The sequence below is a fragment of the Gavia stellata genome, chromosome 2 (genome assembly GCF_030936135.1).
Source record: "Gavia stellata isolate bGavSte3 chromosome 2, bGavSte3.hap2, whole genome shotgun sequence".
In the NCBI taxonomy this organism is placed as follows: domain Eukaryota; kingdom Metazoa; phylum Chordata; class Aves; order Gaviiformes; family Gaviidae; genus Gavia; species Gavia stellata.
The window spans coordinates 79,362,620-79,375,118 of record NC_082595.1 but is presented as its reverse complement, the minus strand read 5'-3'; the positions used below and the strand labels follow the sequence as shown (position 1 = coordinate 79,375,118).

The following is a 12,499-nucleotide window of genomic DNA, read 5'->3' as shown; positions in this document are numbered from 1 at the left end:
CTATACCAAAAAAAAAGTATCTTGCCTCTCTACTACAGTTGTGTTGACACAGTTTGTATAAACAAATATTTATATAAAAGAATAGTATAGAAACATAAATAATGGTGTTGTAGTGCAAGCTCCTGCAGAGATGATGGCAACACTCATGCACTATTAAAGACAGTCTTGTTCTGAGCATTTATATATTTTTACTACAGCTTGTAAACATGTAAGTGGATAAATAGAGTGGAAAGCTTCTGGTGAGTTCTCTCTGGCTTTTGAATGACAACTAAAATTTTATATCAGTCCTGACTGGAAGCTGTTTCATGCCATTTACCTTATTTTTTTAAACCTCTGTCATTTTTTAAAAATTATTTCTATATTCCATGTATATCTGTAACTATGGAAACCATGAAGTGATTAAGAGGAGTACAGTTGACGCTTCTGTGGCTCATCAAGACAGCCAAATGTTCAAATAGTTAGACAAAACTTTTTGTTGTTTTTAAGAAGGTTAGAAGAATATACAAAAATGATCTATGAGATAATGGTTTCTAGTGTAGCTTAATGGTCTGTGAAAAATGGAGATTGATGTTACAGAAAATGTGACTAGGAGATTGATGTTACAGGAAATGTGACTAGCAATTCATGGCTACTACATTATCAGAAATATATTAAGAAACTAAAGGAAATTCAGGCAAGAGAAATAAATAACGTTGAAAAAGAAACTGATCTATGAGGAAAGAGTGAGACCAAAGCAGAGCTTTCTGAAGCTGTGATTGTTGCTGGGGCTTAGAATTCTCCCACTGCCAAGGAGGTAAAAATACTGAGGGTGAAACTGGGTAGTGTGGACAAGATGAGTGAGGAGGGAGTGAGCATAGCAATATGGAAAATGGATTTAAATGGGATAAGCTTAAATACAGGGCCTGTGGAGGAATGAAACCACTGGGAAGTTTGGGATCACTGAGTTTCAAAAGAAGTAGTCTAAGCCTCATCATGATGACCCGTGGATAAATAAAGCCTGTACTGTCTGATGCTCCATAAACTTTTCTTGAGGGTTTGCTTTTTTCCCAAAAATGAAATTCTCAAGCCCAGACAAATCAGCCCAAAGAATTAATATCTCCTGAGTCTTTTAGATCTTTTTAACCCCTCCTTTCTCTTGGTACGATTGTCTCTTCTGTCTCCCTCCAGATTGTAAGTTTGTAAATTTTGATCATTTTAGTTAGAAGTAGACCTAAAACCAGAGCTGCAAAAAAGTTCAGGTGCAAGGTTTCACAGATTTGTCCAAGCTACCTGCTTTAGGAGGTCACAACTGTAACTGAGACAAGCAATACAATTTTTGTAGTATGTTTTTAGTGGTGTGTAGAAATGAATTTATTTGTGTAGTAGATTTAGAAAAAAAAATTGCAGGGGCAGAATATTTCAAATTACTGTATGTAAATGTGCTGGTGTGAATTTTTTGACAAAACCAAAGTCTCCTCCGGTAATAATTTTGGTTTCTTCCTGGGACTCCAAAGGCATTCTCAGAGAAGTACATTGTGATAGTGACTGGAACCTGACTGTGTGCTGTTTTGGAGATACTATTTCATATGATAACTTCACAGTTGCCTGAATGTATCACTTCCAACACTCAGTTTGCTGCAGGATTATTCTAGAGAATTTTTTCTTTTTTGTGGAAGTTGTTGGGAGCTTTCTGAAAGATTGGCAGCTGTAGCTGATAGATTTTGGCAGAAGGGCATGTGAAGAAAGTCAGGTTTTTTGTTTTATTTTTATCTTAAAATGACTAGTAATGCTGTTGCTAGCAGCAGTGTCAACAAAACTGGCATAAACCCCCCTTTTCATGTTAACTCCTTGAATCATTGCTCTACTGCACCTTTTCTGCATTCTTCTATTGGCAGTTTGTAATTGTGGGTTTAGAAACTTACTTAGGCCAGGAATAAGATTAGGATCAATGTGTGAACTGTGTGTTCAGTTGCCTAAAAGTAGGCATCTGATGCCATTTTAATGCCTGACAGTACATAAAACATATACATATGGCTGGCAGATGTGTTGTAACTCCCGTGGCAGGCTTATGCCCTCTTAAGTGGCACGTGGCAGCCAGGTGGGATATGCTGACTTAGCTCTAATGACACTAGCCTATCATTAGGCACAGGATTTCATTTTATTTTGTTGTGTCTGCTTGAGACTGAATGGATTCTCTTTGGATGGAAACTTAAATATCTCCCATGCCTATAGGCATTTCTGTGTAGACAGAAAAAACCATAAGCATCTTACTCTCATTCTTACTCGTACACATAGGATCTGATTTGCAAAGTTAACATCTCAGTTAACTATGAAAGGCAAGCTGGAAGAGTATGAAGTGCGCTCTCTAGTGCAAGTGGAAAATTCTGATAAGGTGGGCTTTTAAACATCCCTCCTGGATGCTCTCAGTCAAACATGTGAAGGGCACCGCAGACTTTAAGGTGACATGTAGTTCTGTGAGCAGTGGGGCCTCGTTGCCTATGAACATGTCTTGTGGTTGAATTGCTGTGTAGATTCTGTGATGCCAATAAAAGACTGCGCTAATGAAATATTTATAGGGCTCTTACAGAACTGCCTAGTTCATGGAACTTTTAAGAATATAATCCCTTCAAAATTTTGCACAGGCATGGAAGTTTTATTGCACTTGTCCAGTGGGTTAAAACGTTATTGGAGGGTGTGGGGAGAAAAGGGGGAAGAAACCAATCAGCTTAAGTCATGATAAGCCTTATTTTCTTGCCAAACTGCGATAAAAATATCAAGCTGAAAACCTAAGTTATGAAGAAAATCTGCTCTGCACAGGAATGGAAGAACAGAGAGCGCTAAAATGGCTTTATATCACAGTCCTGAAATGGCTGAGTCCTGTATGTCTGATGAACATCAGCGTGGACAAAGCAGTCCTCTCCCTGCTTGGAGGAGAGAATGGTAGAGAATTGTACTGTCCTTTTGAACCCTTCAGTCTAGACAAGAGGCTTCAGCAAAAGCAGAACCTAGACTCCTAGGCTACTTCTTTACTAACAAATTAAACCTAATCTGGGACTGTTCCTAGGCATTAGAGTATCTAAGTAGTAAACCAACAGAAGGCTGCTTGGCATGCTCTTGGTCTTCTGCCCACCAGCAATTTCTCATCAGTTTTCCCTGCAGGTTTGGGAGCTGGTGTGCTCTGAGGCTTATCTCCAGGAGGCAGTTTATGCGCAGCCACCTTGCTTTGAAGTAGAGCAGAGATCCTAGTAGAGATGCAAGTTACTTCATGTGATTTGGCATGAGCGCTCGAAAATGTTTTTGTGCAAGTTTAATGTACTATTATGGGTGTCATATTGAGATGTGTTTTAACAGGGGATGATGAGCCACTGCTGTAGAGTGGCTCTCTTCTCACATCCTCTTCACCCCATTTGCCTCTGTTCCTGGCCACGTGATTTCACTACTTGTCATACCCCTCTATGAGAAAAATAGATGTGAAAAAAATGAAACCAATTTAAAAATACAGATAAATTTCTACTATGTTTCTAAATGCAAGTAGCTCCTGGGAGGACCTGACAGTCAAGGGAGGGGATACAAGGGAGCATGCAGTATGGTGAAGCTGGGAACAAAGAAGGGAGAGGACAAACCCAGACAGGGAGAAAGAAGAGCAAAAAAAGAGCGAGGTGGGGAGAAGACCTTCCCTTTTGATGACCAGAAGCCATGGGATGAACTCAGCTGTCTGTACAATTTTGAAAAATATGTTTAATGAAAGCTTGGATTCACAAGCACATTTTCATTTTAGAAAGGCAGAGTTGTTTATTTATTTAGATTTTGGACTAATGTAAGGATTCAAGTAGATTTTCAGCTTCATTTATTTATATTTTAATGGAGTGAAGCCGTCATCACACTTAAGCTAGGGTTTTATTACAGAATTCATTTTGATACAGCAAAAGAGATAAATCCAATGGTATATACTAATTTCATGGTCTGCTGCATGTTTTATGTTATCGCAGAAACATTAAGTGATACATAGTCCGACTTAAATTCTGTGAATGAACAGTTTCATAAGAGCAAATTGATACCATTTCTTCCCTCTGACATTCAAGAGATGACTTGTAGGATGGTGGCAGAGCTCTGCTGAAGTTAATGGTGCCTCAGGCACAGAAGAGGGTCTGCCTAATTAGATCTGTCTGAAATAACTAGTGTCTTCTAGCATAGAAGAAAGTGGCTAAAGAAACATTAACAAAAGCAATAAACTGAAAAGAGGTTGTGTATACACCATTCAGAAGGGAAATAATTAAGATAGCATGAAGGTTCAATAAGGAACACCTTGTGGCCTGTTATATTAGCACACTTGTACCTAATGATGGTAGGACTTGATGATCTTACAGGTCTTTTCCAACCTTAGTGATTCTGTGATTCTCTGATTCTAATTTGCTCTATAGAGATGAAACAGGATGCATGGGAGTCAGTGTAACTGTGGGTTTGCCATTTCTAAACTCATGAAGCGTGAAGGAGTGTGCTCCTTAAGGATTCTCCTCAGAATCTGGGCTTGGGTGAAGGATTTAGGGAACTTGCTCTGGCCTTAGCCTGAATTTTGCCTGGCATGTGTCACACAAATTTGGTATAAAGTTTGTGTCCCCCCTAATGTGACTTTAGGCTCCCAGTGCATGTTTGGAAGTCTTCAAGTTCGAATTTGAAAAAAAGCCTTTTTCTGCATTCTAAAATGCAGTTTTGAAATATGTAGTCATGAAGAAGTGTTCTTATTTTTGTAACTGAAAATGCTCTTTTTCTCTGTGTGTATTAATTGTATATATTGTTTACTATGGGCTCTTTCAAGTTGGAATTTCATGTTGTGTTAGTACAGGAATACTGTTCCTACTCATTGTGGATCACATTCAACAGTACCTGTAAGTGTAAGTTTGAGGAATACTTTTTCTGTGAATGAAATACCCTGTATTCCACATGAAGGCAAGCATGGGATCCTTCTAGCATGTTTTCACGCAGCCTGTAAAGTTTCCACATGAATCTGTGTGGGAACTGTTAACCCACCTCTGCTGAGTCCTGTATGTGGCACTTTGGTTTTGTTATGTAGCGGTAAAGCCCAGAACCTTTTGCTATGCTGTGAAAATGCACATTTTTCCAGAGCCATGCATATGAACCCTTTGAATGAGGAGCACCCCTTTACTGTTTCTCTTTAATAGCTTCATGTGCGGATATGCATTGACCTATGCAAGGATGCAATAAACCAGAAACAAACCCAACAACGAAAGCCAGGCTCTGGATGTCTTGAATGACTTACTGTGGCACTGGATCAGAGCTCACCATCCAGAAAAGAGTAAACAGAAACCATTTTTGAAGTGACAGGCCAGAGTAAAATTGTCTAACACCCTTCATTTTACTGATGCATCGCATGGAGGTCCAGAAGCCACATTAGAGAACTGTAATCCTTCATCAGAGCATTTGTTTGGTTGCGTAACATCTGTGGATTGTTAAGATAAGTTATTACACAGACCTGCTTTAGTTTAGATTAGTTTGGACCACATCCCAGTATATTCAATCAGGATATAATTCCTGCATGCTGCTAAACTGCTTGCTCCACATACTTCTCTAAAAATGTTTTTCAATATACAGTTTTGTCACTGAAACTGTTCTGTCACCTCAAGTTTTGGGTTTTTTTTCCTTTTAAAGAAAAGCTTTTATTATTTTTCCTTTTGGACCGAATATATCTCAAGGCAAACGTAGCATTTATTAAGTCCTGAAGAAATTCCTAAACAGGGATGGTAGTGTAGCTTCTATGTGAGTATAATGCAGATTTCCTACATGTGTAATCTTGTGGTGATTGATATGTATTGTGTCCAAACTGCAGTGTTTAAAGACAGCTGGAAGAAAATAGTTTTGTATTTACATGTCTAGTATTTCTTCTTTCTGTATTCTGTATTTTTCTGTGACTATTTGTGCATTATCTATTCCTATTTGTTTGGATCTCATAATATTTTGCATAAAATGAATTACAATATCAAAGTTGATTATGTAAATTAATGGTAATTTCTTGACGTTTATTACATACTTTATATATTTTTTAAATTATCAAATACATTAAAGTGTAAATGAACTCTGTTACCATCTTTACACATTTAAATGTGCTTGCATACATACACACATGTAATTTAATTAGAATATTTAAATTTTACTTTAGAATTCCTTATCCTTCCTTTAAACAAACTCTAGTTGATACATTTTTCATTAACACTTTTTTCAACTTTCCTTGTAAACTGATAAAATACAGGCAATGACATGTTTTTCATTAATGACTTTGGTTTATAACATTGACATAGATTTTATACACAGACACATGTGCATGCACACTCTTGGCTGTCTAATGAGCTAACAATTGTGTCAGAGTCTATAAAGACATTTAAAAATTTTTTTTTTCCTTTTGGTCTTGCTGTTTTTTTAAACACCTGTAATAATAATACCAGATAGACTAAAAATCTATTCTATTAGAACAGATAGTCTGATAAACTGAATCTCTGTTTTGTGAGGTGTATTAGATGAAGGAAATAAGACATTTTGGAATCAAGGGATTTTTTTGTCTTTTTTTTTTGTTGAAGTTGCTGTTCCTATTATCCTAGTGAGGATTATCTGTCTTTATCATCATACATTTCTGCCACTGTTGGAGTATCTGTAGCTTTTTATTAAGTTTTTTTTAACTAATTAAAATTTTAATAGGTATTTTATTATCCTTCTTAAATAGAAGAAATGTAACAGTCATCTTTTGATAAAGGCACAATTCAGATACAGGGAAAAGAGTTGGATGTCTTCTCAATGCGGTTTGGTCAAACAGTGCAGAAAAGATATTGGAAGTTCTGATGTAGTCTTCCAACCTAAACAGATGGTCTATTCTAAGGTGTTTTAAATAAATCTTAATTACGTTAAATATGTGAAATGCCTAAAATTTTCATCATGCCATGTAAGCCATGCACTTCCTCCCTAGGCCAGAAAATAAGAGAGCTCGGTACCAGAGCTTAGTCCTGTTGCAGTTTCTTCCCTGAAATGATTGGGTTTTCTGTTCTTTTTAATTTTAAGTGTTGTATAATTTTGCTACTGTTGCATCATTCCTGTGTTTACACAAAATAAGTATATTTTTCATTCCAACTTTTGTCATCCTTCTTACCCTCTTTACAATTTTACCCATTCTTTTTCTTCTTTCCACATTAAACGAAAAGATTTTCTTTACCATTTTCCTTATTAGCTGTCAGCTTTATTTCCTTTCATCTCTATTTTTATTTTTGACAAAATTCCTACCTCTTGTGTATTCTTCATGCATTTTGCCTTTTTTGTTCTTCTGCCTCAAAACTCCTTTTGTCTTTGTCTCAATTTTTTCTTAAATATTCACACATTTTAGAGTAATGATTAACCTTTTATTTTTCTCTGGTGATTTACTCCTGTACATAAGACTGTCTTGTACTGTATATAGACTTGAAACATAGAGTCTCACTTTACTGTATGTGCTCCTGCTTATCTATGTATCTGGAATTAAAAAAAAAAAAATCTAAAAAATCCTAAGAAGCACTGTTTGTGTACACAGTTTAATTGTGGTTACCCGGGACACATGTTTAATTAATTTCTTTATTATTTACAGCTATAACTCAAAGACATGGTAAATGGTCGTTTCCAAGCAGTACAAAATATGGTCCTTTTGCATTCTTGTTATTGGTGCATTTAGTTCTCTATTAGTAGGTTTCTTTAGGTCTTACCTTACATCTCTGGTAAGTAGTTGTTATGGATGTAGCTAAAACCATGCACAGTAAATGCTGAATTTATTTGCAGGATAATATTGAGTTATGTTACATGAGAAAAATTAATTAAAGGGAAATACGAGGTCAGTTTTCTGTGGTGGCAGAGGTTGGGAGTTAACTGGGCAGGACTCTGCCACCCAAGATACAAGTCCCATTTCCAGTCTGGTAGGCTTGTCCTGACAGTGATCCATACCAAAGAAAACAACCCAACCCATCCCACCAACTGCATCAACACCAGCAACAAGCGTTGGTCATGCTGTTGGTGTTTATTCAGAAGAGAGCTAGGGCTGGGCCAAGGGGGGATTACTGCAGGTAGGACTGACGTATATTGACAGCACATTTTGGAGAAGCTCGCATAGCATGTGCCTGTAGGATGCTTGGCTCTAGCTAGTGCAGTCAGTGCTTGGAGAAGCATGTTCTGGCTCCTGTCATGAACACCAACCTCACCAGTTTAGAGGAGAGCGAAAGATCATACCTGGTCTGTGATAGTGAGCATGCACTTCAGGTTCTGAGGGGTAGCTGCACTGACTCTTCTTGTTGTCTTCAACTAGGTTATGTGGGTATGCAATTTATGTCGAAAGCAACAAGAAATCCTAACGAAATCTGGAGCATGGTTTTTTGGAAGTGGACCACAGCCCTCACCCAGCCAGGATGGAGCACTGAGTGATACGGCAACTGGTGGAAGCTCAGATGCACCGAGAGAAAAGAAAGCAAGACTTCAAGAGCGATCAAGATCACAGACTCCCTTAAGTACAGCAACTGCCTCATCACAGGAAATCTCTTCTTCCAGTGTGCAGTCTGACCGTAGGAAAGGAGCAGAAGTATCACAGCCGGCTATGGGCCCAGACCAAAAGCAAGTTTCATCAAGGTCTAGAAGTGAACCTCCAAGAGAGAGGTAATGCTTTCTGTCTTGATAGAGCCTCACAATTATAAATGCTAGTTCAGTAATATTACACAAGGCTGTCAGCTGGGCCTTGTGGATGTCTAAAACTGTGTAAAAACAAACAATAAGTTGATTTACTGGCTGGCAAGGATAAATGTTCACTAGCAAATAGATTGTCTGATTTGGTCTGTGCAACAGAAATGAGGAAAAAAATCGTAATTGTATTTTAGGGATATTTCCATGTACTTAAATGAATTTTGGTGTGCATTTTTAATATAGAATTGTAGGTTACTTTTAAATTTTAAATTTGACAGGTATTTTAATGTTATTAAACAAAGAATTTGTTTAATTTAATGAAAAATGAAATAATATACCAGAATTTAAACACCCACCCACCCCCCCACCAAAAAAACCCCAAACAAACAAAAAAAAACAACCAAAAAACCCACCCTGTGGAGTTCTGTGAGATATCCTTGTGTGTTATCTTTTTATCAATGATTGTATTAGTTTTAATAATAAAACAGGAACTATTGAAAGAGCTCATTTACACCTGCAAAGTAAACATTCATGAAGAACAGCAATAGTACCATCTGAACTCAGGGCAAGTTGTATGCACAAATAAAGCCAACCGGAATGAAACTATTATGTTTTAAGTGAGTAAATGAGTAAATTCCTGAAGCTGCATTCACTGTAATGAATGATTTGAGGAGTAGCAAATCAAGAGAGGCTAATGTGATGAAGCAGTTGCTGTTCTTTTGGTTGCTGCCTGGCAGATGGCAGAGCAGTTGGGGAGGAAGCCTTGTGGCAACAAAATGAGAGTCTGCCATAGAAGATTCTCCCTTGGCCAGAATGGTTGATGATTTTTTATTCATAGCTATTGAAGTTGAAAATGGATGAACAGTGGCTAGTAACTTATTGTGTGGGTGAGGTCTGCCTGGGTTTAACTGTAGCAAAACTTAGGTTAGTGTTATGTATATGTATGATGTAAACAAACACATGGTGCCCTCCCCTATTTCTGTTGACTTCTTTCCCCCAACACTGCGAAGGCCCCCAGTGCAGAAGTCACTCAGCTGAAGGACACTTTTAGGGCAGCAAAATGCTTTCTATTTCTGCTTTACTGTCCAAAAGTGAGAGGGTTATATTAATTATACAATAGTAATGTTCTCTACTTGTCACTGAGACTTTGAAATGAAGTCCAAGGGTTCTGAATGGAGAGCATCTACAGTAAGCTCAGGTCCCATTTATTGCCAAAAACTCAGCAGGAACAGGAGATGGAGAAAACGGAGACAGGAGCTTAACTTGGATAATATCCAATTTTGCCTGTCCTGTCAGATGCATCTGTGAAAATCTGTGATGTGTAATCTGAATACGTATCCGTTGTGGAAGGGAAGATTCAGTGCCACAAAACAAAGTCCTAGTGACTTTGTCCTGGTGCAGGTTCATCTCAAATACAGTGTATAGCTCTGTTCTGCCTTCCTCAAAATAGATGGATTCATATGTGAACTGGTAAACAAAAGGACAACTAGAATGATGAGAGAAATAAAAATATCCGGTATAAGGGAATTTTATGATTCGTCAGCTTGCGTATTCTCCCAAAGCAGAAGATGAAAGAGGAGAGAGCATAATTTTCATGCAGCTTCATTATTCATTGTTTTATACTTCGGCTGTATAGAGAAATAAATTACATTTTTCATCCTATTTTATTACCAGAGAAAGGCATGCTATTAATTTATCTCAAGGAGTCAATTTGTTTTTCTTTTTATGCTTATGAAATAGGCTCTTCTTTTTAGAGTTTTAATAAGATAAAGCAAACTAGGTCAAATAATATTGTTTCTGGATATATCCTCTTTTTCATTTTTTTATATCCATATTACTTCTTTCTGTAATGTTATTGTGGGAGATACTCCATTTGGTGGTGTTTATATCTATACTGTCAGGGTGCATGAAGTGAATTGTGTGGTTAGTCTGTAACCCTCATGACTGCTGCCAGAAAAATGGAGAACATACTCCAATACTCTGTTATAGATTGCTGCAGTTACTACAAAGATGACTTTGAGTCTTCCTACTTACATGGGTAAATTCTTTTTATCTGCATTTATGCATGTTTATATTCTTTGTGATTTCACTCATTAATTGGACCATCCGTAATTTATGTTTTTGTGGACTCTGGAAGTTGTTTGCTATTGGAAAATAAAAGTACCGCTGGAAGGATTAATAGATTTAATTCATGTTAATGGATCTAGTACCTTTCTGTATGTTTTGCCATAGCTTATCCCAGTTTATAATCTATTTACCATAACAGTGTACGCAAGTATTTTTATTTTGCATTCAATTCCTCAAATTATTGTACTCCTTTTCATTGTAGGAAGAAGACAATATTGGTTTCAGACCAGAATGGAAAAGTTTTAAAGAGTGAGCGTAAGCGTGTGCCAAAATCCTCACTTCAAAAAGAAGGACCAGCAGATGACAGGGAGCGTAAAGAACGGCATGAAGGTAGAAGGCTGGAGAAAGGGAAGTCACAGGACTACCCAGACTTGCCAGAGAAACTTGAGGAAGGCAAAGTGCCTGATGATGAAAAACAAAGGAAGGAAGATGAATATCATACCCGTTACAGGAGTGACCCTAATCTGGCAAGATATCCTGTAAAACCGCATCCTGAGGAACAGCAGATGCGCATGCATGCGAAAGTTTCTAAAGCACGGCATGAGAGAAGACACAGTGATGTAGCTTTGCCACATACAGAAATGGAGGAGGCGGAGGTACCTGAGAATAAATTAGGAAAACGCTCACAATTACAGGGAACTCAGGACAGAAAATCTCTTGTGGAAACTCAGAGGTCGTACTCTATAGACAGAACAGGTGATGTAAGAATTTCTGTTTCTAAACAATTTACTAATCATAGCCCACCAACTCCCAGGCATAGTCCAGTTCCTATAGAACACGTAGAATACAAGAACCACGATTCTTTTAAAAAACAGAGCCGCCTTGATCCTAGCTCTGCTATTCTCATGCGAAAAGCAAAGCGGGAGAAAATGGAGACCATGCTAAGGAATGATTCCCTTAGCTCTGACCAGTCGGAATCAGTGCGGCCATCCCCTCCAAAGCCTCATAGAGCAAAAAGAGGCGGAAAGAAAAGGCAGATGTCAGTTAGTAGCTCAGAGGAAGAAGGGGCATCAACACCAGAATATACTAGCTGTGAAGATGTGGAGATAGAAAGTGAAAGTGTCAGTGAAAAAGGTAAGGACCTTTATGTATATTATGCACATGGCCATGGTTTGGGGAAAAGAAAAAAATCTGTATTTTTTCTCTCTCTTTTGCCTCTTTTTTAAACATACACCTTTGTTTTTCCCCTTACCTTTCTTTTTTTTTCCCAACTGAGAAGTGTCTTATGCCTGTTTATGTTTGGTTTGCAATGTTTCCTTTTGCATTCTTAGATGAGGTGGTTACAGGTAGCATCAGCTGACGAGTTTTTTTCTCATTTTCTTCCCTCTTTTACCTAGAACTGACGGAATTTAAGGGTTCTAGTTTATTCTCTCAATGATATCTGTACTCCTTTGGTCATTGCTTCATCCTTTTGTCTGTATGCAGAATAATTTTCTGTGAATGAATTGACATGGAAAGTGAGTTCTGTAACAATCTGAGAACGACATTCTAAATCATCATAATCTTACTGATACCTCAGTCTGAAGATATGAAAAATTTTACTACATTTAATAAAATAGCAAGGGTCTGCCAGAGTTCATTGTTAACAAGGACAGGATATGGGGCAAGGGGAGTGTTATATAGGAAAGAAATGACAATTGCCTAATTTGTTGTCTGGATTAATTTCCTCCCAAGCTTACAAGTATGTTTAAAAACT

General features: G+C 37.6%; 1 protein-coding gene across 4 annotated transcripts in view; it reads left to right on the top strand.

The window, feature by feature from the left end:
• The window catches only part of RIMS1 (regulating synaptic membrane exocytosis 1), a 337,498-nt gene that overhangs the window by 143,376 nt on the left and 181,623 nt on the right, over positions 1-12,499 (top strand). For 2 of the 4 annotated variants that reach the window (XM_059835905.1, XM_059835904.1), the window contains exons 4-6: positions 4,818-4,871; positions 8,309-8,652; positions 11,006-11,877. In XM_059835905.1, coding sequence (XP_059691888.1) covers positions 4,818-4,871; positions 8,309-8,652; positions 11,006-11,877 — 1,270 coding nt within the window. The remainder of the gene's footprint in view (positions 1-4,817; positions 4,872-8,308; positions 8,653-11,005; positions 11,878-12,499) is intronic. The other 2 variants (XM_059835908.1, XM_059835906.1) reach the window with 1 other exon arrangement.